At 40.2% G+C, this 26,526-nt stretch overlaps 1 protein-coding gene across 2 annotated transcripts in view; it reads left to right on the forward strand.

Moving 5' to 3' along the window:
* The first annotated feature begins 6,691 nt into the window (after nt 1-6,691).
* Nucleotides 6,692-26,526, forward strand: part of fgf13a (fibroblast growth factor 13a) — a 79,770-nt gene continuing 59,935 nt past the window's right edge. Inside the window, exons 1-2 of one of the 2 annotated variants that reach the window (XM_026358607.1) lie at nt 6,692-6,818; nt 8,294-8,456. In XM_026358607.1, the coding sequence (XP_026214392.1) occupies nt 8,408-8,456 (49 nt within the window). In that variant the 5' untranslated portion in view covers nt 6,692-6,818; nt 8,294-8,407. Of the gene's footprint in view, nt 6,819-7,896; nt 8,013-8,293; nt 8,457-26,526 lie in introns of those variants that run through there. The other variant, XM_026358608.1, reaches the window with a different exon arrangement.

The following is a 26,526-nucleotide window of genomic DNA, read 5'->3' on the forward strand; positions in this document are numbered from 1 at the left end:
GTTTGCTCCGCACAAGAAGAATGTGCTTATGTGATTCTTGCCTTGCTAAAAGGAGCTTTCAGAGTATCTATGATCAAGAATTGCAGATTAACGTAAAGCAAACAATCTACAAATGGAGACACTTTGGGACTGTGGCTACTCTACCAAGAAGTGGGCAACCAGTCAAAATGACCCCAACAACACTCATCAATGAGGTAAAGAAACAACTGAGAGACAGTCAAAGATTTGAAGGCATCATTGGAACTGGTTAACATCTGTGTTCACGCGTCTACAGTAGCTACTTACTACTTCACATACTTTACATACCTTATTCACAAGCGCTATGACGTTTATAGTTGTTCTCAATAAAGACATGAAAGATCAGAACTTTTTTTGGGTTATTATTTTAGGCACATTTTATTTTGTTTATACACTTGACGTAGATGAAGATCAGATCACATATTATGACAAATTAATGCAGAAAAACATTATTGTGGAAGATGCCCACGATAGAGTGAGGTGGAAAAGGATGATTCGCTGTGGCGACCCCTGATGGGAAAAGCCGAAAGAGAAGAAGAATGAAGAAAAAAATAAAGTAAAACATATTTACTGTCCAAACTTTAATGTTTTGAAACAGTGCTATAAAAAAAAGACAATTCCAGTAAGACCAGTATAAAGTTCACTGAAAACAGAGAGATTTAGACTTTTTTCTACTTTTGTAATGTGACGTTTGCGCTGATTCAGCATTCCAGCTGAAGATTTAATGTGTCTGGTGTCATTATGTGGTCTGGTGTATAAGATGCAATTCCATCACTGGCTCTGAAATCCCCCCAGCGGGAGTCTAAAGTCCTCTTGAGTGTTGGCAGCTATTGACCGGAGGCATTTCTATTTCATTGGATCATTCAAAGGCTGAATAATTCATACACGAGTAATTAACACCGTCTGCTCAATACAAGAACTTCTTCATTTTCAGCCACACTGAATATAGGAGGAGAGGAGTTTATACTATCGTTTATAGTTCGTCTGGTGACCAAAACAGGTTTTTGATGCTTGATGCATCACAATCTGTTGGTGGTTTTCCAACTTTAGTTCAAAACATTACTGCAGCTACGCTTGGTATAGCCGTTGTTGAGTCATATTTTTTAAATGGAAGTCTGTTGCTGAGCCTTGTGGAGGTTGTGAGCTTGATAAATCCAATGACATACTTTCCACATATAGTTGCTCAGCCTAGTTTACAGGCTGGATGGATACAGACCATTGACTGGCGTTACTATAGTGTGTGCAGGAGAAAATAGTCAGTGTTTTTTTTACTCTTAGGTGATGAGTGGTCAGTTGAGCACACTACCAAGACTGCATTAGATGGAGGCTGTGGATGCATGGACGGAAAGAAGGAAGTAAAATTGTGTGTGACTGGCTATTGATTCATGAAGATCTTCCTGACATCTCTGTCTTCTCTCTTTCTTTGGCAGCACCACGCAGCTGGGGAGTCTGTGTCGGCTCCAATTAGATCAGTCACTACAGTGGGGGGATCAAGTCAGGGCCTCGCAGATAATAAAAAACTCTGTGCTTGCTCAGGGCTATTGATTGTTACTGTACACTATCTCCTGGGCTGCGGGGGAGATTAGGAAGCCCAGACCTCAGTCTTTCACTAGGGACCTAGTGTCATTTGCACAAGGCTTTGCTGTAGTAAAACCTTCTTCTGTAGTTGTAAATGTGAATGTTTATAAAGCTCAAACAAGGGCCACATGATTTGGAAAAATCTGTACAACAATAAATACACAGTAATAACTGGAAAGGATCAAATGAACCCATTACAAACAACAGAAAACAACAAAGTCGAACTTCAAAAGCTATTTAATGCCATAGGTTTGTAATCTGAATTATTATAAAGGTGAGAAAAGTGACACAATGCAGATTTCCAACCAGACGCTGACTGTGTCAGTCCGAACCCGCTGTGTCTGGGCTGCCTGTAAACGTAGCAGCTCATCTTTCTCCCAGAGTGACCCCACATCTCCACTCATTAGATGCTCAATGCGTTTTGGCAGCAGATCTCAGATACTCACTACAACAACAGGCACTTTGTTGTCTCATTCTAATAACTCTAATGTACTGGTCTGAACAATCCCTGACCGGATTACACCTTAGTTACTACAATGCAACACATTATATATAAAAAATTAAACCACTGATGAGTTTGTACTAAGTAAAATGTGAATGATAGTTTGTTTGTAAGTGTGCAAGAATGAGCACAGAAGAACGGGAGTCGTGTTTATCCGGTTTTAAGAAGGGGACGGATATCTCCATTCCACAAAAGACAACCTCTGGTGATAGCATTATCTGCTGTTTAATAGACAGGATGATGTTTGTCTCTCAGAGTCTGATAAGTTAGATTCTCTGTATGTTGCAGCCATTTTCAGATTTACAGCTGTAAAGCTACAGATGATCATCTGTATGAGTTATTGTGCTACGTTGGGAGCCTTGAGTCACTTGTCAGACAGTTCTGATATGTGTGGGAATAAATTGAAATATGAAGCATGTTTGACACAAAGACTGAGTCCAGACGTGTGTTACCGGGTGTTTGAGGTTGTACAGTAACATCCACAGGGAGCTGCTGTGATGTGACCTGTAAAAAGAAGCTCTGCAGGCCTCAAAGCGAACCCCCTCCATCCCCCCTCCTCTGGATAAAGTCACTGACATTAATGTGATATTTGAGAGCGTCTACTTCTGTTAATTAGTACAGTCATTTCTGTCATTTCAAAGCCTGATGTTTCACACCCATTCCCCTTCTATGCCCACATGCATTCCCACCAGTCCAAACATCCTGACATTTTTAACAGTGGGCTTGATATTTTACTGGAGAAAGAGAGAGAGTGTTTGGATTTACAGGCTCACAACACCAGTCCTGGTACAGTAGTTTTAAATGGACATTTGGAAGCTGTACAGATACAATTCTGTCTGTATTAAATACTTGTATTTAAAGTTGGGTAGTGCATCTATGTTGACTCAAGTAAAGCTAAGTTATAATGCTTATTACACATACAGGTGTGGGGCAAAGTTTGAATCCTCTCCTGGTTCTATGAGCGATCGTGCTCACAGTGTAGCTGACAGATGCTGCTGGCTCAGGGATGTTCAGCCACTGTTAATGCAAAGTGGAGCTGCCATCCCTCCTGGTCAAAGAGTGTCTGCGAAAGCGCTCCCTTTTCCCTGCTGAATGTCAAAAATGAGTTTGCAAAAAGCTACACTGGACAAACCCAATGAAGCGGAACGGAGTCAAATTAATTTTTCATTATAATACATTTGTTCACAACTTTGCGCTCTTCACCTAGTAAAACCGGTTTCTGGTGCCAATAACTCACCCGCTGGAAAACTGATGAAGTAATACATGTAAATCATCTGCCCTGCGGCTGACTCATTCCCTGGCTCCCGACATGAGAGATATAAAAAAGCAATATGGGGGATGGCCAAGTCAATTATGTGCGGTATGATAGGAAGACATGACAGAAATATGACCACGTGTGACACCTTTGGACCCCGACCTCCTCAGTTTTGAAATTACTTGCTGATCCCGTTCTCACCTTTGAAACCGAGGTCAGCGCGCTTGAGCCTCGTGAGGCTCAGAGATAAATGAGACAGTTCTACAATTACACAACAAACGCGTAAACACTTGTATGGCTTTCGAGTCCTTGGCTTTAATTAATCTAACCCTGCTATGACTCAGTATGTTTGTTTACAATGACAACATGTGAATATGAGATTTTAGCTTTTAGCTGTGCTTGATGTCTAACACAGATGACACTGACCTCTCTTGAATAGACCATTTTGTTGTCTTCATGTTCTATATTAACACACAGTAAACAAACCATTTAGTCAGTAAATCTACAATTAGTAAAACTGCATTTCTCTGATACAAGTGAATATATCAAGACCCATGTTGCACAAAGTACAGACACAAATCATACAAACACTCCTCAGCCCCCACTTTGCATACCCTGTAACAAAGCCAGCCTGATTAGCGCATCAGAGCTTAAATCAAGCCAACACCTACAATCAGAGGGAGACCACGAACCTGTTGCACAGAATCAGAGCCTTAATCACTCCCCAACACCTTCCCATCTGTCCCGGAGAATTATATTTTGGGATCGATGCGTCATAGCACTGGTTTTTGGATAGATCTCACCATGGGTGATTTTCAGTTCAGCAGAGTTACAAATCTACCAGCTCATTCACTGTTGTCATGTGCTGCTCTGTCATCCTATACAACTGATTTATACTGTGGGTCGGATCAGCGAGGAGATATGGTGAGTGGCTTTTATCCATGTGATTAGAAATTGATTTTGCCATGATGAATACACTCTTGCAGCAAAAGAACTGGGCTGGTGCTTCCAAAAGCTTATGAAAATATATCAAAATTAGGAACTCTATGTACAGTATTTCAGTTCAATTATATCTTATTAAAGAAAAGTGTAATGATTAAAAACCTGACAAGGCCTTTACAGTACATCACTATCTGTAGATGAAGGAAAAAACTAATTTGCCACCTTTGCAGTTTCTTGATAACGCATTTACTAATTAAATGTTTCAACTATCATGAATCTAAGACAAGTAAGGACGAATTTGACTGTCTTCAGATTAATGAATTATTTCAAGGTATGCTACAGTATGCTTAGTCGATATGTGAGTATCCAGGCAGTTTAAAGCTTCAAATGCGCTTAAGTGGCAAGATTTACAACAGCAAAAACATAGCACCTGAAGGAAATCGATCCAAATAAAGAAACAACATACATGTACCATCTCTTTTCCAACTGTGGTACCTTGAGTGATTTGTTGTTGCCTGGAAAACTATGTTATCATCTTAAATAACACTGTGGGAAATAACAATTACCACCTAGTAGCACAAATGTAATCCTCCCACACTTTGGACTTTAACTGAACAATCTACTCTGGATATGAAAAGGATATTGTGTCTATGAATTTGTAGTTAATTAAGTTTTTTGGTGTCTGGAATGTAACTGTTTTCTTTTTAGCTTCAGAGAAAAATCTGTCTCACACAAATCAATTGAAAAAAACACAACTCATGTTGAATTTTAAAGCATCAACAATGAATGTGTACTTGTAGGGTTGGTCATGATGGCGGCCAGCCATTACTAATCTGTAATAATCAGTTCCGATCAAAGGTACTTTGATCTTGGAGTTTCGTGACTTATGCAGTTGACAAAAACTAAAACCATCCTCTGCTTTGTGTGCACGCATGTGTGTGAAGCAGCGTGAGCTAAAGTTGATGGTACCGTTATGAGCAGAAATCCTGCGATCAGCAGACAAACTGAAGTGATTCAGGGTTTTTTTCTGTGACATTCGTGGACACAGGCATCACATGTGCCATCAGAGGTGACAGACTGTGAGTCAGGAGTTTGTGCTGTACCAACCAGGCTGCAGGGCTTCGCTTTAAACAGGCTGATGTCCCGCTGGAAAGGTCAAAGGGGTCCACAGGCTATGGACACAGTGGGAACACAACCCACTGACATTTATACTCTCTCTAACCCTGACTCCTGACTGTATACCTCATTCCTAGCATACATATGGCCATCCTCTTCCACTACTTTAGAACTATATAGATAATTAGGGAAATAACACTAAAAACACACCAATAATACAGTATAAACAGTATAAACGGTATGTAATGTGTGTCCTGGAGTAAAACCTAAACTCTGCACTGTATCTCCTGAAACACTGTAGTTACAGAAGAACTCATTTTGATCTATGACAAAACACATGATGCTAGTTTTGCTAAGGTCAGTGAGTGATTGCATCTATTACGAAGAGAATCTCCCCCTTACCCAGTATAACCTCCTTGACCTCTCACAGAGTGGTCAGCTCCTATTGATTCACGGCCTTCTTTATTCTGCTCTGGTGCTAAGATACCCGCTATCATAAATAATAACCATGCACCCCCTCACTGCCAATGAATGCTAATGAGCCGTCAGATGTCTCAGTATCACGATTTGAGAAAAAGGAATAAATATACGTAATTTTCTCCAAAAACCAAGCTAGGCACTCTAAAGAGGGGAACCAGAATGACGTAGCTTTAATTTTTGATTTAGCAATTATAGAAAGGCACATGACTTGTTCATTCTTATTAAGAAATAACGGAAAGAAGTGCTGCAAAAAGGAATCGTCAGGGACATGTGAACTACTTATTTAGTAAACATCTAAATTAAAGTTGAACACTGTGAATACTGCAGCCTGCTGTCTATAGTGTAGCTGGTGAAAAATACAGTAAAAACTGCATTTCAACATGTTTTCCTTTTCAGTTTTATAAATAAGATACTTGATATTTCAGTCCCATTACAAATTAATTTTGACTTAAATTTGTCATAATGACTATATATAAAAAAAAGTTGAATTAACTACAAGTAAATTCTGTTTTTAAAGTTTAAATTAACAGACAGAGACCACTGTGTGCTTTCAACGTCTCAGGAGTATTTGAGCATGTGAAGAAAGTTTGAAAGGAGTCTGGTTTCTTCTAAAAATAGCATCCATATAGATCTTGTAACCCTCAACTCGCAGGTCTTTTTTCTTTGCTGCCACCGAGAGCTAACAGACCTGCAGGGGCAGGAGATGTGACATAAACCCTGCAAAGATCAGACGTGGACTGGACCGGAACCGCTGAATCAAAGCTGAAACCATAACACTCATTGATACAGTAACTGCAGTGACGTAACGTGGATTAAGAGGCAAACTGTTTGGACTGGCAGCGCGGCTGACTCACCATTTGGAAGTTGATGGTTTAATTCAAGCCCAAATGAAGTTCCAGGTGTAACTTTCAGGCTTTGCTTTTAAAGGTAAGTACTTGCATCTTTTAAGCTTTAAAAATCTCTAAAAACCAACATGTTGTTCAAAATAGCTTTCATTATTAGCCAGTATAAGTATGGGTGTCTGAAGAGTCACACTAAATACATTGGTTATGAATAGTTTTTCCCCACAGTGAGGGTTCATAGGGACATTTTGCATGTTGCTCCAAGCCATGCAAAGAGTAAGATACAATTTTTCAGCACCTGATATATTACTTCATCACGTCATCTAACAAAGGAATTGTTAATGACGCCTTTCAATATAAAAACTGAACCTTGTCATCTTCATAAAGTTGATTTTTTTCTGTTTGCAATGTTTTAAGAGATTCTCTATTACATAACTTGTTGGCCTGTATGCAACAAATATCTTTTAAATTCCCAGGAAGAACATCATTTCCACGCATGCTGAGATTTCTGCTCTGTTTTCTGGAAATATCTAATGTTTGCACAATTTATGAATCATACTTTAAGAGACCAGTGCTTAGTAGGATACTTTTATTTTAATTTGTTGTAAATTAAATCTGATGCATTTCATAAAATGGAACAAAACACGTCAGGTCATGTAAGAAAACATTACGCAGGATGCATGTGAATGGGTTAACGCATAGCTCCGCAAAGGCAAGTGAATGAGAGCAACAGCAAACGGCAAGATGGTGTGCACCATGCAGCACAGCCTCCTGCTTTAATTCATCCCCAACATCGACAAACACAGCCTGCACGCACAGCCGACTGCATTTACGGACGGAACAGCTCCGTTTTCATCACAGCGGCGATGCTGAAGTCAAACAACAAATGCCCACGGTGTGAATCGGGTGCGCAGTGAAACGGGGGGCGCGCTCTCACGTTGTGTATCCTGTTGATTCTGCCTGTCGAGCGTTTAGAGGAGCAGAGCTCGCCAGCAGAAGAAGCTTCAGACAAGAACCCCATGGTCGCAGAAGACGCACTGGATGGCATCTCTCCTGGGATTCATTTGTAGATAGGACGGTTCAGTGACTTTCTCCTTTTGAAGACCTCTGGGCTGCGCTTCAATCGCAGCTTTTTTTTTTTTTTGTTCCTCTCCTTTTATCACAGTAGAGCAGGTCGTGATTTTTTTTTTTTTTTGTATTCAACATAACGGGATTCATGGTGGGAACGTTTCCTTTCATCAATGTGCATTGATGTAGCAGAAAGCGTGGAGGAGATAAGGTAGGTCAAAGCGTGTTTCAAAACACTGGAAAGGGGGGCTGTGCAAAGACAGACCAGGGCACGTAGAGCCATTCTTGTGGTTTGCTGAAATCATAGGGGCTTCTGGAGAATAGAACCAGTTGGATATTTTCATTGATGTTTAATTGATAAATATCTTGCAGCTCGAGTAGCCCACACGCTCCATTGTCTCGCTGCATGGCCCCGCGTTGACACCAAAACGCTGCTGCTGCTGTGTTATGAAAGAGAAAATGTGATGTGGATGAATGTTTCTGTCTTCGCAGAGCCCTTATCTCAGCACCTGGAACATTTGGGAAGATTTTCATTGAGGACAGTCTGCAATTAAAAGGATTACGATTCTTGTCTAAATCGGGAATTACACATCCAAACTGGGATCTATGAGCGGAAAAGTGGCGAAGCCTAAAGAAGACAAGGATGCTTCCAAGGGTAAGAGGAGAGAGCATTGCCTTGCACAAACTGCTTTAACCCTTATATCACAGGTGTTTTTTTTTTGTTTTTTTTGTAACGCTACCGTGCACCCATCCATCCCCTGCATGGTGCTCAAATCACCCTTTGAGGTTAGACCGGAAACCATAGCAGCCACTGGATGGTGAGCAATTCCCAGCACGGTGCATGTGGACACTGCTGTTTGAGGTAGAAGCAGTTGCTGCTGTAGGCCTATCCGCTGCACGATGTGTTGGTTTGAGATCACACGCTTCACTTGCATCGACTTGGTGATCGTCAAAAAACGGAGCCAGTTAGAGAAAGGAAGGAATCTTTAGGTTGCAGACCTGTAGGTCGCGCACACACACACACACACAAAAAATGGTTTCACCTGAAGGGTAAACATCGTAATGCTGAAACAACGACAGGGATAGCCTAGAAAATGTGTCACTGGCACCCTGTTGAAATGTCCCTTTGTGTGTCTCGGTCGCATCTTATCCGCATCCTGAGCCGCGCATCCGCGTCACAACTGTGCAACCATGACGCGCGGATCCTTTTTCGCTCACGTAGCCTGAGCTTTTGACCCTGTGGCGTAAAAACAAGCCCCCCATCACCCCTCAGAAGAAAGGAAGTAAACTGCCTGTCCATTGCCATGGAGACAAAGCGGAGACAGGGTTGCCAGAGAAACCTGGCGGGACTAATACAAGTAACCGCTCCATCTCCACAAGGGATTTGAACGACACTTTACGCACCGACACACGTTACTGCACCTTTGTCTTTGTGCTCTTTCTTCAACCAGTTAGGAAAAAAATTATTGTGGGAAAACACGAATCAGCTTTATTACCTCTGTAAATCCATAGCTCGTAGCTTGGAATCCGGATTCATGGCTTTGTTTTGCCTGTAGATATTTTACAGTCAATGTACGAACATGACTTTCCGAAGTGTAATATAGTAACAAACAGCACTTACACCGTGACAGCCCATCGCAGCCTTCCTTGCTTTATTTACAGTGCAGCAATTCAATTTGATCTCCGGCTCTGTTGAAGGTGCTCACAACAAATCAATAAACCTAATTGGCTTATTTTGGCAGCGCTGCTACAAGTGACGACACGGCCTGTTGGTGTTACTGTAGACGGTACATACATAGACTCGGCATGGCATTTGTTCAGAAACATCTCCAGCTGTTCTGTACATCAACTTTGCTAATACCTGGACCATGATAATCATTATCCTCCAGATTTATCACATTTACCACTCACCAGCTCTAATATGTTGGTAAATTATAGCCAAAGCACTGATAAAATTAATAACCTAAAAATAATGACACATTATTTCAACATGTATTTAGTAGCTGTTCTAAATAGTTTTGATTATTAGTCAAAAGAGATGCCAGCCTCAGAGTAACGCTGAAACAACAGTTTGATACCTGGTACCTGACAAACAAACGCAACAAAACATAACAAAACTCCTCTTACAGCGCAGAGATTGCCTGGCAAGAGTACAATAAGCTAAATATGCTCAAAAGAATTGATTTCAAGATTAGGCTCCACAGCAACTTTCTCTCATCTCCATCTGGAAATCAATGGCACGTCTGAATGGCTGACTCATTTAAGCTTCAGGGCAGCACCATATCCAAAACTCTGAGACATGATAGATACGAGATACAAAGTTGGTGTGACTTTGCTGCTTCCCAGTTTTAGTAGGGAAAAAAGAAACAGTGGTTCACTATCTGCATCTCTGGGAGGTCATATTTGTGCCAGGTGCCCTCCATCAGAGACTTTGAATGGCACAAAGCAGGGGACTGCGCAGGGAAAATCAGTTCCGACCCTGCCAACGTTGGCAACCACCTGTCCCACAAATTATTTCAGGGAAACAGTCCATTAAAGCCAGAGCCACCTGCCATCTCCGCAGCTTTTTTCCTGCAAGCTGTTGGCCCACAGAAGCTTCTGACTGCCCTGCTTTTTCAGAACAGAAGTGATATCCCCACTTGTACTCTCATCATTTTGCAAATATTTTTGTGGAATCTCAGTCCAGAGTATGTCATCTGTGCTCTGCTAATTTAGACAGGAATCATTACTGTGTTTGTTTCATATCTGCTGTACTTGTTGTAGACTCTTTACACTGTCTTTTTTTTAGCATTCCTACTAACTACAGCTGATTATTGATTCAGAACAATTCATAAGTACAATACACCTTGGAAATTCAATTACAGGTTTAAAACCACAAAGTGACGTATTGTTAAAATTTGATGAATGGGGGAAAAACACAGGAGTTTCTTCCCTTCAAATAAAACTATATTAAATTAAATGTATTTTCTTTGTGGCAGCACGCCCAAAACTGACATGACATTAAAATTGTGCAGCTCACTGTCATTTTTTGATGGGCTATTTTCTTGTGGTTGGCAAATATGAGATTTGTGACAGTAATCTGTTTTGTGGCTTAGTCAGAAAGGCCACAGTTCACCCTAAAGCGAAAACAGAAAGTATGTGGATATGCAGTAAGTGAGAGAGAGAGATGTGGTGGGGTAGAAGGTGGCGTGTGTGTGTGTGTGTGTATAAGAGCTCCAATATCAACACCAGTGAATCACGTTGTGTTAGGTTCCCCCTGTCCTTGTGATCTCAAGTGGTCCAGACAAAGTGATGTGTCAAAGCATGACGTACACACTCTCTCAACATTACAACTTTCCAGACCCAGAAAACTCAGCTACACGAACTCCTGCTCAGACCCATTAACAGAGCTGCATTGTGCATCAGTTATGCAGACATTTCCAGCCCAACTGCTCGGCCTCATGACGGTAATACAACCTGATCTAAAAGGCTGCAACACGTATTACGTTTTCAGTTTCTATTCTGCATGTATCTCTTGCATTTTGTAAATCCCACTATCATGTGTGGAAAGAACTTTGACTGCACTTCTCAGACTTCATCTCAATCCAGTGTTGCATTGATAGACTCTCCTCGCTGTCAGCCACTGGATTCATGTCTGCCTCGAATTGCAGGTCAGAGTGGAGCAGAAGGCATAAGTCTTGCATATTTACAGACAGATTAATTTAGCACAAGGTCAGTCACAGAACTGAATCAATAGACACCCCGAGAGCAGTTTGGAGCTGCTTCATTAGTCACAATGCAAGCAACTCTGTCATCCAACACTGACACCTGCTCTTGTCTCGTCAGCAAAACCCCACACCGTCTAGAGTGTCATTAAGATCCTTCGATTTAATGCCTTGCTCTTTGAGAGGCCCCTTTAAGTAGAATGTAGTCAAGGGAGAATTTGGCAGTCTTGTAATTATTATTATGTCATATTAAATGACATATCACTACTCTCAGTGAATGTTTGAGAGAAAACAAGCACAACTACAACGTTTTTTTTTTTTTTTTGCTTGATCAGCAGGCAATGTATGTACGTACAGTAGGATGCGTATATTGACAGATTACAGCAGTACAGCGTATACAGTTTCACAGGCAGTAACATTAGAGTGTGTGAGCTCAACTGGTAGTGCAGGAGATTTTCATGTGGGGGTCCTCAAATTCTAATCCCACGGCTTTAGAAAATGATTCCAAATAAATCTTGAACCCAGAGAGCTCACAGGATTTGGTGCTATTTGACAGGGTCAGCTTAAAATACTAATACAAAATGCCGTTATGGCTTTTTAATTTCCATACATCTTAGCGACTCTACAATCTAAACAGTGAACATTTTGGACTAAAACTCAATGACCTGTCCCAATCTTGCCACAGTATATGTCATGACTATTTTAAATGGGTGAAGGAGCACAGGTTAAATGTGAAATATCCTCTTTGCAACAGTTAGAAACCATGTTGTTTATGTTCTTGTAAACAATGGACTTTGTGAGGAGATGTTCTGCTGAAAGTATTTGAGGTGTCAGAGTGGTGGAGTTGTTCGCTGTCAGACGCTTTCCTGGTACTGACGCAGATCTGGCCACACCGCCTGGAGGAAACTGGCTCGCCTCGCATCAGAGATCTGTCACTCTCCATCGCTGACTTGTGCGCTGATCTCTGTTTGGAAATGTTCAGAGCCCATCTCTTCATTTCCTCTGTCAGCTGAAGTTTTCTGAGTGACACAGGGTGCCTCGTGATTGGTGCATTGGCTCCTGATATCCGGTCTGTTGGGTTTCTCTGCGATTCTGTACGGGTTGTTTCTTTTAAAAGAACATCATGCTGTGTTAGGTATGCCAAGCAAATTATTAAACTTGACTGTGCCAGGGTTTTAAGTAGTTAGTTATTTATCAGTCAGTGGTTGAAAATATCCAGAACATGTTCAGGCAAAAATGCATTTTTCATTCTTTTAATTTCTCTTCCCTTTGAAATAGAATTGAAGTCTGTCTTACGTCATCACTGCCAGAAGGGTTCTGCCCCTAAAATCTCTAATACCTGACTGTTCTGGTGCATTAGTCAGCTTGCAATGGTAATCCACAGAGCTGCATGTCTTCTGAGGTGAATGGCTTTGTGAGCTGTCTCGCTCACTGCCTACTGGAACATGCCTGCCTCTGGTTGTAATTTACCAGGTCATAGGACCAGTGAAAACATGCCACTGGTCTCCCTGCATAGCTTTTTTCTTTTTTTGTTTTTAATAATTAACACTGTCTTGCTCTTTTTTCTGTTTTATTCTCAGTCATCTTTTTTTTTTCTTGCTATTTCTAAGTGTGGTAATACTAATACAATTACCGCATTAAGTTGGTCGTGTCATTTGGCTTCCTCCCTAAATATTGTTACTCAGAGGGACTAAAAGGTTTTAATCCCTGTTAACAAAATGACCATGAACGTTAAAACATCTGGCTCTCTGCTAAATCTTGCTGTTGTTTCCCAAACACAGGAACACACCGACTCTGCAGCAGATGCACTTCAGATAACCCACATTTTTACTGTGTATTAGAGACATTTAGCTGTGAGGGAGAGAAGTGGGACAGTTTTCATCGTCGTAGTAAAACAAGTAAAAAGCATTTTTAGACAATATTAAACATGAAATATATATTTTTAGTCTTAGATTGTTGTTAACTGTTGAACCTGCTTAAGATTTATATGTGGTCTCCTCCTGACATTTACCATCATGATATTGAGCTCATGACAATAATCTCATTTCTACGCCTAAAATCTTTCATCTAAATAATAGCACAGATCTGAACTCTGACACATAGGTGTGGGGTTATCGACTACCTGTGGATTTTGGATTACTGCAATTTAACTTTCAGAAATGCACTCAGTGCTACGGCTGTTAATCTCATCCGAAGATAATCCCCCGTAGTTGTGTGTCAAACTGCCCTGATAACAACAAATGATGTCTCTCAACAGGGCCAGAGACTGACATATTTCAGAATGGCCCAACTGTGTATTCACTGCATATTTAAAACTATGTCACATAAGGCTTTACACTGACATCGGCTAAATGGGACCTACTAACCCTTTTTATAAACGCTAATACCTAGAAGTCCCCATATAATACCTTTGCCAGGTGTATGACAATCCAACTCTGAGTGCTAATGGGCTCACTGCATGCAGGTCAAATGCTGTTAGTCCATCTGAGATGAAGGCAAGAGCTCATCTGTTCAACTGAGCATGTGGCAGCACTGACTCATTGGTGTGTAAGCCTTCACACCATCCCGATCTAGCTTACAGGACTTTGTGCTGTATGTGCTGCATTCACTTCTTAATTTGCCTCAAAATAAGGCAGCACTGAAAGTCTGACAAACCTCAAGTGGGTATTTTTGTAAAGGCATGTGTGGTTCTAGCTGCAGCAAGTCTGTCAAGGAAATTTCATCATGACTGTTTCACATTGTAAATATGTGTTTTTGAAAAACAAATTGTAAACTCACAGAAATTAAATCCATGTCAATATAAGGTACAGTGCATGGTGTTGTTATATTTATAATGTAGTTGTGCATGAGAAACTAACTACAGCAGAACGTGTGACACCTTGGAGAGCTATTGCCGGCTTTGAGGGCACAATGAGGTCACAGAAGCAATTATCGTATCCCAAGGTTACCGTAGAAACCATGAATTGCTGTCGTCATCCAAGACAAGCCTGCACAGAGCCTGGTGGGATTAGAGGAGCCTGAAGTAGAATTATTGTGAGATAAAGATTGAGGAGTTAAGGAGAGTGGTGTTTCCTGTACGGAGCGACATCAGTGAAAAATTTCTGAGCGAAGTCAAGGACTCAAAATCATGTAATGTTCGAAGGTTTTTATGGCCTGTTGGAATTTCTATTTTACAACCGTACTCTGGATTTATAGTTTGTTCTTTACATTAAGTAAATTAAAGTTTGTGAAATTTATACACAGGAGGTAAGAAAGGGAGGTAGTGAAGCTGGAGTCTTGGTAATAAATAGGAGCTACAGACTGATCAGGGTAAGGGTGACAGCCTCACTCCGACTTGCATCCTTGTTTCACCTCAGCAAGGCACACTGGTTTTGGTATGACGTCATGTTCTGGTAGATCAGTGTAGCTACTATATATAGTACTACACTGCGCATCCAAAAAAATGCACTCTCTAATATTTTGTTTGATCACCCTTAGCTTTAAAAACACAACACATTCACCGTGGCATCATTTTGATAAGCTTCTGCAATTTATTTCTGTCCAGAGTTGCATTCATTTTTCTCTTTCTTCATCTTGTGTTGATGATGGGAGAGTTGGATCGCTGCACAAAGTCTAGTACAAGTCCAGCACATCCCAAAGATTTTCAATGGAGTTAAGGTCTAGACTCTCTGGTGGACAAACTATGTGTGAAAATGATGTGTCATGCTCCCTGAATCACTCTTTCACAATTTGAGATGAATCCTGGCATTGTCATCTTGGGATATGCCCGTGTCATCAGGGAAGAAAAAATCCACTGATGGAACAACCTGGTCATTCTGTATATTCAAGTAGTCAGCTGACCTCATTTTATGGGCACATAACGTTGCTGAACCTGGACCTGACCAACTGCAGCAAACCTAAATTGGATGCACTAGGTATGATCATTACATCAAATCACCCTCACCCGACCTTCTTCCATTGGACAGTTCCTAACTCAGTTAACAATCTCCTTAGATGTTTTATTTGCTTGATTCATGACAATAATTTGACCCTCCTGAAACAGATTAACATCTTTTCCATGACCACAGGATGTGTCTTCTGACATGGTTGTTTAAGAAATTAAAAGATACTCAATGCATCAGTTATGGGTTCAATAACTTAATGCCAGCTGAAAAACAATCATACATGCTACTAACTGCTAACTTTTTTTTAATATATATACAGTATATACTATTTCTAGGAGGCTAGTAATGGTTTTACAAAATCTTAGCCTGCCTTAGGGGCAGCTGGTGGCAAGAAATACAGAAATTTGCTAATGAATGGTTGTTTGCAATTGAAGTCTTCATTGAAAATAGAGATGGTAGTGAGTTCATACTTTTTTTTTACCATTTTAACCAAGATCACGTTCTTTCCCAACCCCTTGAAATGCAAAATTTAAACAACAGTAAAAACACACTTGCAGTAACCAACATTAAGCTTTCCCCATAATGATGTTGCTCATGCCAGATAGTTGCATATGGAAGTCATTTATGTATGAGGTAAGGTTTAGTGTTGTTATGTAACAGGCTGGTGAGTTGGGAGCACAAGAAGATAAACGGCAAGAGTTAGAAGTGTGAGGAAGTGTAAGCAATTTTAGCCGTTGCTCATTAATTAAGGTGCAGTGCACTCTGTAGGGTTATTACCATTGATCATATTGATCTTTGAGCCACACACTCAAAATAGCTGTTTCATTAGAATAGAGATACTGCATGGACAGACTATAGAGTAAATGCTCAGAGTGCAAAAAAAAAAAAAAGCCAGGGTGCCAGATGCATAAACCTCCATGTAGTGTAAAACTTTAGTCTAAAAATGTATGCGTAAAGACAGAAATATGCTTTTTCATTATTTTTGTCAGATTTATAAAGACACCAGTTTACATACTGATACTTTCTCTGCCTTATTACTCACTGTCACTGTGAAGAATAGAAGGTAAAAAGCTGGAGGCAGAGTTTTACTTGCTGTGCTGCACTGGTGATATTTCATGACTGAGCTTTAGCTCCTGTATCTCTGATTTGTAAACTACTTTGATAAATCAATCATCAATAATGAATGTTAGAATGATGATCAATAATTGACCTAATGTGTTGATGTTGACTGAACAGCGCTACTTCACAAAAGGTTAAAATCAGACATCTTTAGAGACCACAGAAAGACTGTTGTGATTATGACATGCATACTGAGAAGAGGACAAAAGAAATAATCACACCCTAATGTGAAGTCACATATATAGCAAATACTGTATAGATTAAGGTCCTTGGGCCACATTGAATGACTGGAGTGAACACGGCACTTAGTACTGGCTTTTCTTGTGCTGAAATATGAGGGGTGATATATAGCAGAAAGCCATTAGTACAATTCCTTAGAGAAAGCTCATTCATTCAGCATTGATTAGGACAGAGGATGTAAAAGTACATTTGGAACGAAATATTCAGCAGGGAGAAGATAAAAGAAATTCAGATAAAGTGGGGGATGGTTAAAATCACACTATGTGAGACCCAGAAGTAGTAAATGTCAAACTCTCAAATGAAATGTGGGTGTGAGCCTTTGTATGTTAATTCCAGTAATATTTTAGTACTCACTTTGTGAAAAAGATGAAGCAAGTGTTAAATGTGAGTGGGCCTTCTGTTTCGAGGATTGGAGAAAGAATGGAAAAGAAAGACATTGTTAAGATGAGTGCTAAATATAGCAACGATCCTTCACTGGTCCCTGAAGCCAATTTTACACAGTCTGGAGCAGTGAACATCATGGCTGCGCCTGCCTCCTTCTCATCAGGGAGACATCATTTACATAATGAGACGCTGCCACGGCAACAAAGCTCCAGTAAGCATGGGAGTCGGCAGTCATGGGGGTGGGTACCAAGGTGCCTTCCTACCATGCACTGTGGGCCACAGCGCTGTGGTCACACATGCACACCCACAAGCATACGCTCTGAGCCTGGGAGAGTAAGTCTGCATGGAGAGACACATTTGATTACAAAATGAAGGGTGGAAAGGCAACAGTAAATGAGCGGTCCTCTGGGATGGTGGTAGTGGACGCGTTGATGGTGTGAATTGTGTGTTGGGTGTGGGCACTGAATATGGTATGTACATCACAGTGTTATCTGTGGTTGGATGTTTGCATGTTTACATGTTGCTTGTAAAGTCTTACTAATTCAAAACTGTATTACCTTTATGCTACCCAGTGGGTTTTATACTTTTTATGTGGTGAAATTTGGTATTATCATCCATGCAGTAATGATCCAGTGGGAGACCATTACCTTTTTGCTTAGATAACACCAGGTGGTGACTTCTTTTTTGGCCTGCAGTGTATTTTCATAAAGACTACTTGCAACCAGATACAGCTTCTCTATGCATACAATACTACACAGGTTATTTGTTCTGTCACACACTGTCAAAATAGTAAATGGACTGAATGTTGCAAGAAAAATAGTATAAAAATTGTTTATATTATAGTATTTATATAATCAGCACACTGACGCATTGTTTCAGCCCTTTCAACGCTGCTTTGTCTCCACAGCTTCCCATCACAGCTTCTTTCTACTGACCACAATCAAATGACAAAAATCTTGCATTGAGAGAACAGCTGACTTCAACACGTTCTTCTTTACCTCCAGCTCATTTTCTCCTTTTTAGAACAACCTCCAGCCAAAATATGTCAAAACTCAGAAAACCTAGAAAACGTTCTGCAATGTTTACAGCTGTCAAGCAGGTTACGCTAATGGGCACACATGAAATGAATTTGATTTTACCAGACTAGGGATGGAGTTATGCTTCTGGTAAAAGAGACACCCGATTTTCCAGAGAAGCCCCTTCTTAAAAACCAAAAAACATCTCTGTATGAGATTTGGTCCCTATTAGCATAAGCATTCATTTCCACACATCTGATACAAATCAAAGAATCAAAATGTAGAACTTGCAGAATTCAATTTCTACCAGCTGTGTTATATAATAATAAGCCAGGAGTTAAGGGGTTCAGTGTCCTGTCCTTTGACATGTGGCCAGGAGCAACCAGAAGTCAGAACCACCAATCCTGAGGTTTATGGATATTTTCAATTTTTCATATCTTTCAACTGAGCTTCGGTTACAGAAAAAGGCTGACAAAATGAACTGTTGTTGTAGTTCTACAAACATTGGCGTAACCTCCCAGTTTGTACACCTTCATCTAGACCAATGCATGATTCAGTTTCCTACCTGACTAACTTTTCTTTCTGTTTTGTCAGATGTCATCAGAGATTCTCTCTGGTGAATGATCACATCATTTTTCATCTAATTAGAGGAGACAAGTCTCTGCCTACAGTACTACTGCAGAGTACAGAGAGAAAAATAAAGATGTGGAGAGAGGACCAATGAGAAAAAAGACTTGGGGTGTGCGTGTTTGAGAAAGAGACGGCAAAAAGTGATCTAACAGTAATCTATAGAAGATGAAAGTGCTGTAGGCACGATGAAAAAGGTTATGTAGCATAATGCCTAAATGGCTCAGAACTGCTGAAAGGTTACAGTATAAAATTAGAACAGGGACGTAACATGGCTTGAAACGCTTCACTTACTGCGATTCCTTGACTACCTGCTATAGTCACTGAAGTTTCATTTCTGATTCAAGTCTGAATCCATTCCTTAGCAACTGTCCAAAAGAGCAGGTGTGCTGCAGTACACCAGGTATAAATAAAGCACTGTTTATTAGATGCGAGTAGCCAGTCCGTGTAATTCTGACCTTTATGCCATGTTCTTGTGTTTGGTGAGCTGTGCAATCAAGTGTTTAGTTGTTCCTGCCTCACACAATACACACAGTGACACTTTTTGAAATGTTTGTTGAACTATTCATAGCACAAAGACCTTTGTATCACAGCAAACTTTACAACATATCTGACAGAGAAGGAAATACATACTGCAGCCTCCTCCCAGCAGAATCTGAGATTACACTTCTTTTTACTGTGTTTTCAGTCGGCTCTGCCAGTGTTATCTCAGGATTTTGCAGAGTTGTTTCTGTAGCTGGATGTACTCTACAGATCAAAATGGAAGGCATCTGGTGTTTGTCTGTAGCCCATGTTTTTATTTTTCTCTTTGCTTTTCTGCACATTTTACTAGGTTGAAAATGTATTTTCAATTGGAAAAACAATTCCCCATAATAAAGACATGAAAATCTATTTCAAATAAATGCAAATTAATTATATTTTAATTTAAATAACTTGCTGCTGCAGTCCAAGTGGATCCTGCGTCCTTTAGTTTTTTTCCTGAGATTAGTCTAGAACTTGACTGCCCAACATTTAGGGCAGCACGTCACCATGTCGCCTCACAGCTGGAAGGACATGGGTTTGAAACCACTTTCTATCATTCGCATTGCTTCCTTTTTTGTGGAGTTTGCATGTTTTCCTGTTGCTTCCTCCTACAGTTCAAAGACTTGCTGTTAGGATAATTAGTGACCAAGTTGGCCATAGGTGTGAATGTGAGTGTCAATGGGTGTCTGTCTCTACAGTGCATGCCTACAGTGAGGGTTAGGGTAAGGGATTATGGGTTATCATGTGTAGACTGATGAGCAAAAATTTGTCTTATGCATTGAAAATGCATCACAATCACACTTGCATGACCATGAATAATTTAGGAAATGTGAAAATCTGTGGACATGCAAATGTATTCACACATTTCCAAATATTTATAGTGCATGCATTCATTTTCATCTCATCAGTAAAAATGCACATGGTTGTAAAAACTAGTTCATTTGGTATTTTAACATGATTCTTGATACCTGGTATTGAGTCCTGTGAATGTCATTACTTCTGCACATCAATGCTGCTTTTTATATTATTTTTTACGCTACATTGTGTAATGTTGTGTGTCCGCTAGCAAACTGTATTTGGAAACTGTGGGCATCCTTGGTGGGATGAGAAAAAAAAAAGTGTTGTTAACACTGTGTGGAGGCAGTCGTCACAGTTTCTCTAAAATCATCATCCATCATCACCCATTAAAGAAACACTTGCATGGCTCCTTAGCTGTGAGACGCAGTTAAGCAAAAATAAATAGAGAATAATATTTTTGTCTGTTAAGAAGCTGAACTTTCATTATCAGTTTTATATGCTTTCTTGTTTTATCCTTAAAGGAGGAAGGAAATAATTATCTACTATGGTAGATGAAGACTTTTTCCCATTGTTGTATTTTATCAACAAAGCAGATGTTTTAGTTTTGAAGTAGACTGCTAAAGTTTTATAATCCCAACAATAAAGACATTGTTTTTCAGTGTCAGATTCATTGATGCAGGCATGATGCTACAGTATAAACACACTTTCCATCTGCTAAATGTGCATTGTATCTAGAATGTATAATGTTTGTATGGGTGCTCAGTGCTCCACACTGCAAAGCAATGACGGAGAGATAGCTGCACCAGAGTTGCTCTACTCGTCTGGGGCTATCTGGGTTCCTTTTACCCTGCAGCCTAACTAAGCTGACTACTTTGTGATAACAGCTAACACTGCTGCAGAAAATGTCCTGATCCTTTCTGGAATCTGAGCCAACATGGGACAACAAGTTACTGGCTCAGCAGATTTTGTAAATGGGGTATAATTAGGCTTAAATTATAGCACATTACTTCACAAACATTAAAGCATGTGGAGTTTTGTCAAATCTAAATGTTCATTAACATAAAAAATGTAAAAGTTCACATTAACATAATATCTAATAACAACACACAATGTACAGTAAGGTATGTGTAAAAACTACAGCAAACATTTGCATGAATTCACCCTAAAAATGTATTTTGTGCTGTACTAGTAGCAAGAGAAAAAAATCTGTTTCAGTATTTTAGATGTTTATTTCTTGGTTCCTCAATTTATGATTAAGAAATATTGTTTTCTCTTGTGGCGCTGAACTGTGGCCTTTTGTAGATGTTTTTGGAATTGATCAGGATATTTATACTGCATCACTACTTTATAATTTCACATCTGAATTTGCTTGTTCTCAGCCAAATTCACCCCAGTGAACTGCACATTAGAAAGCAGTCCCAGTGCCTGATTGCATAATTAGCCACTACCTTAATAATCAGACACTAATTACCGGCAGATCGCAAGCACAAATTGAATGAAAGACAAAGTGCAAATTTGCCCCAGCACAAATCTAACCCTAGTGAATTTACAGGGTAGAGATGCATGAAATAATGAAAACCAGTTAAAATATCCCTAACTGGAGATGAATTTAATGTTTGCTGCTCTGAATCTTTTTCTGCATAAAACTGAAATCCCTGGTGGACTGGATGTATGTTTTAATGTATGTGCGGGTGTGTAGGGGGAGCAGAAGGGTTTTTCTTCAACCATCACTGTGTTTGCTTTTCTTTGTAGCAGATTATGAGACGGGAAGCATAACTTCACACAGGAGTGTTCCAGAAGCATCTCGCTTTTCCCTCTTTGCTTCTTGACAGTCTGAGTATAAACACGCAAAACTCAGCAGAGAGTATGGGTTGTGATTGCAGGTGCATACATTGTCTCAACTCCTCATATTTGCAAGGCAAAGCAAATCGGTGCATGCAGATGTAACTCAGTGTCACTCAGATGGAATTCACATTATTGAAAGCTCATGAACTGCACATTATTACGATATAAACAGTTGCATCACTCACTGGCTTGTTGAAACCGCATCCAGGAGAATACTAATAACGCTGCATCAGTAAACCTCGGCCACAACGTGCCCTCCCCTTGAAATATGGAATCCAAACCTAGACCAAACATAATTACGTTGCTGGTGATGTTACATTTTTCACCCGCTTTTTCAAACTATTTTGAGCAGAACTTATTAAAGCTGTGCCGCCACTAATTAAGTTGTTTGTCTTTGCAAAGCGATCTCCGTCTGCCCACTGCTGCTTACTAATGAGTAGTTGTGTCACGGCACCCTGCCTGCTGATTGAAGGAGAGATGAAAGCAAAAAAATGGAAGAAAAATGACCTGATGGTGGCAGATTTTCCACGAGGCCGTGCCGAAGCTGTTGTACACATTGCTGAATGGTGCCAATTTGGGCTTGTTAACAGGCAGTTGTGTGGGTGCTCTGGAGGTTCCTGCGCATGCTACAGATAACGCAGGTTTCTTTCAGTTGAGAAGCTGTGAAGAAACTGAGCTCTAATGTTGCCCAAGGTGGCCTTATTCACTAAAATTATACGATTAGAAGCAAGCAAAAGTATAACTACTATAACTGATACTCAATAAAATCTTTCTTATGATTACTGAACCATGATGCTCTTTAAGTTTGAGAGGTGGGTTTAAGAAGTTTATGGTTTTTTTTGTTTTACTTCAAGAACAGCGATGGTGGCCAGCCTGGCATCGTGTCTTTTAGAATGTATTCCAATGGCAGCAAAATTCATCAAAATCTAAAGCCTCCTGCAGCATAATCCACTTCTTCACTGTCCATCTGTAAGCTCAGTATGTTGCTAAGACTCATAGTTTTGCCAAAATATGGCTAAATACTGGCAGGGCTAGGGAAGGCCAATAAAGTGTCACTAAAGCCTTGTATTTACTCGTTATTTGGCAAAACAATGGTTGGAACCTACGAAGTACACAGATGGACAATTAGTTTCCACTTTTTTGTACTTTTTCCACTCTACTAATGTACTCTACTGGTAAGGCCACCTGTAAAGTCTGCCCCGTCAATCAGTGTTTGTTGCTGAATTGATTTTAACAGTGTACTTTCAAAAAAATAATTTGAAAACTAAATCCAGCACATTTAATTTACATATTTAATATAATCTTTGTAGCAATGCACTCATGGAAAATAACTGACTACATGTTGTTCATAAATTAATCCACCAAGTGTGTTTGCAAGCATTTCATTGGCCGGTGCATTTCTTGCAGGACAATATAATGCAGAAAACACTGAACCAACTTTGACGGGACTGCAGTGCCAGTCCATGCTGCATTAAACATGCTACCCCATTCAAAATGAATGAGGAGGACTGCATTTTTTCATGCAGAGTGATCATGACCTTAGCTTGAGCTTGCTATTGTTGTGTCAAGGTTGTTAAAAATGATAACACACGTCTTTGTCAGCCAGTAAATGGCTTTTCTCTGCTGTCCGCATGCGTTGAGCTATAACAGGCAGTGGAAAGTGAAGTCCCAGCTTTTATTTTGAAGGATCTGTGCTTGAACCCATACCTCCTTGTGGTGTAAAAGGAGGTATGGGCTGTGTGAGTCAGTACAGACCTAATTGCTTTTCCATCTGTGGTGTTTGGGCAGTGTTGAGGCTGTTTTGAGGCACCGTGGTCCTGCATGTATTCTAAAAGACAACATGGAAGGAATAGATTCAGGTAATTTTGGCTTAATCTGATGACATAACTGCAAACAACATGTTACTGTGTGCTGTGTGAGTCCATATGCACATTTGTTTGTGAGAATAAAGACATAGTTGTCATGCAGATGCATGCTCGTACAGTAGCAGTGTTGTAGTAATAGTGTAAGTATAGTCAGTGTATATTAACATACAGAATAATGACTGCATCCTTATTCTCATACTGTGAAGACATGGCGTCATCTCTTATATGACCACAAATGAACAATCTCAAACCATTTAAACAGGATGTTTGCAACCATTTTATATAACCAGCAATTTCTAGATTCCAAATTAAAATATTCTTTTATTCACACTTTGAATAGGATTTTAGGTTAAATGTCTTAAAGTTATAATCACAAATGAACTAACTGTAAAGAGACTGCTCAAATTTTTACAAACAGGTAACAGCTACAGTATATACAATAGCTATGTATATATGGATTTGCCCATGTATGCACAGTATGAACTCATTTTGCATGTGGTCTTCATGTCACTCTTCTGGCTGGAGGGTTTCTCTCGTCTGCTTTCTTGCTGTCTCTCCAACTTTAATGCGTACTGTGCTGTAGGATGCTGTCTGGACAAGCAGCAATCTGAATGCTGATGAATGTCTGCGCAGACAAGTTGCAAATGATCTCACTGCCTGCATCCCCTCCAAATTCGACCTTTCTGTATCCAGGTCAGCAATACATCATTCTTCATACTGTAGAATTGGCAGGCTGATGGAGGGTGATTGAGGGTTGCACACATTTGCACAACAAAAACCACAGCAAGGGTTCCACTTTTGGCAAATGTAGTTAGGCCACTGGCAGTGAAGGGGTTTTCTCTTATATTACCCTCTCTATGATTTTTAATAACTGCTTCAAGAACAACCCCATGTCTATAATGTTTAGAAATCTCCTCTAGACTTTTTGTCCTCACCTTTCCTTTCTCCTTAAGCCACTTACTTCTTAATCAGGACTGCAAACTACTTTTACCAGCACATTAGTACTTCCTTTTTAGAAAAGATTTAAATCTTTCTTCCTGTCTACTTTCTCTTCTGTCACTTCCACTCCAACTTACTCTCCTAACTTTGGACTCAGAATAACGCACTGCTCAGCTCCTCCTGTCCTTTCCCAAGGAGAGAGGAAGAGATTTTACTTTGTCATATTTTATGTCACTCTGCTGGCCAATGAGCTTGTAATATCCAGAGCCAGAAGTTTTACAGTAGTTTTATTGTGTGTATAAGTGCAGGGTGAGCAATAATAACTTCAGAGGACTGCACCTGCCATGCAGGAATTACACCTGCTGTTAACATATCAGCTCACATAATGAAGCAGGACTGTGCTGACACTTCTCGCCATGAACCCGCTAAACTCTTACCTCCACTGTGCATGGCATATGACGTATTGTAGGAATTACTGAAATAGTGGAAACTGAAATTCCCAAAAACAAAAGTCAAGCAGCCGCACATAGAAGATACATAACACATATTTGCTGCTCTTTATTGTAGTTTCATATCAAACAGCAGTGACTAAGCTTATGCTGATGTTATGGAAAGCTTTTTTTTTTACTTTTGTGTCTCCCATTAGAAAAAAATGTTTCCCATGGCTTTATCTAGTTTTGGTATTGTGGTGTTGTTGGTCTTAGTATTCTATTGGACTTGAATTTTAAATATCTTTCCCATTGCTTGTTCACTCAATCTGAGCCTCTAGGATTAAGGGGAATGAGGTACAAGGTCTTCTGATGATTGCAGATTATGGATACTTATGATCTTATCACTATGAACCATTAGCAACTATCGATCCTACCAGAAAGTACCAAACTACATAATAGTCTACAGCATAAAGCATTTAAAAATATCAAAATAATTCACTAAAAGAAACACAAAAAATCTGCTCCCTATCTATGTATATAGAAAAGTTATCAGAGACCTGCTTCTATAACCTGTAACCTCTATACACACTGTATAGACACACCACCACCACTTTACTCCTGAGTCTCCCTACCCCGCCGTTCATCTTCAAGCTTCACTGACTCGTCCTCGCATTTTTCACTCCTCTCAATCCCCACACATTCGTCACATCACACGTATATCACGTGTGATATCCGCCGTAAGACTGCTTCCTAAAGAAGATGAAATGTTCTTTTAATTATGTGCCTGTGTAGATTTGAATTCTTTGCATGTGCACAGGCCGCAGTGCCTGTTAGAACGCAGTCAATGCATATGGAGCAACAGTGACAGTAGCAAGTAACACAAGGGAGCCGATCCCAGGGTACACTGGGAGTGCTTGAGGAAATGTAAGCAGCTTAAGCAGTCCATGATGTTGTCATCTCTTCTCAGCTGAGCTCCCAAAATAACAGGCCCTGTGGGTGCAGACTGGCAGAGCTGAGCAGGGGACAGTCAACAGACAGACCCAGAACAACCCGGCCCAGATTAGACCATGTCAGACTAGCCCAGTTCTAGGTCCATGCAAGCTCAAAATGGTCAATTTAACCCTGCATTGCTGAAGTTACTCTGCTTTTACACGTGTGACAATTCTCATCCTCTCTACCCAAAAACCCGAACAGCTAATTTAAACCCACATGAAGGCAGTTTCCAGTGGAGCCCTGGCTTTTGCTAAAATCACAAGGTGGTCGTGGACCTGGTGGCAGTGGTGGGAGCATAAATGCGTCTCGCTCTTACACACAAACACACCAACAACGCATTATTAAGCGGCTAAGTGTG

The sequence above is a fragment of the Anabas testudineus genome, chromosome 10 (assembly GCF_900324465.2).
Source record: "Anabas testudineus chromosome 10, fAnaTes1.2, whole genome shotgun sequence".
Taxonomy (NCBI): domain Eukaryota; kingdom Metazoa; phylum Chordata; class Actinopteri; order Anabantiformes; family Anabantidae; genus Anabas; species Anabas testudineus.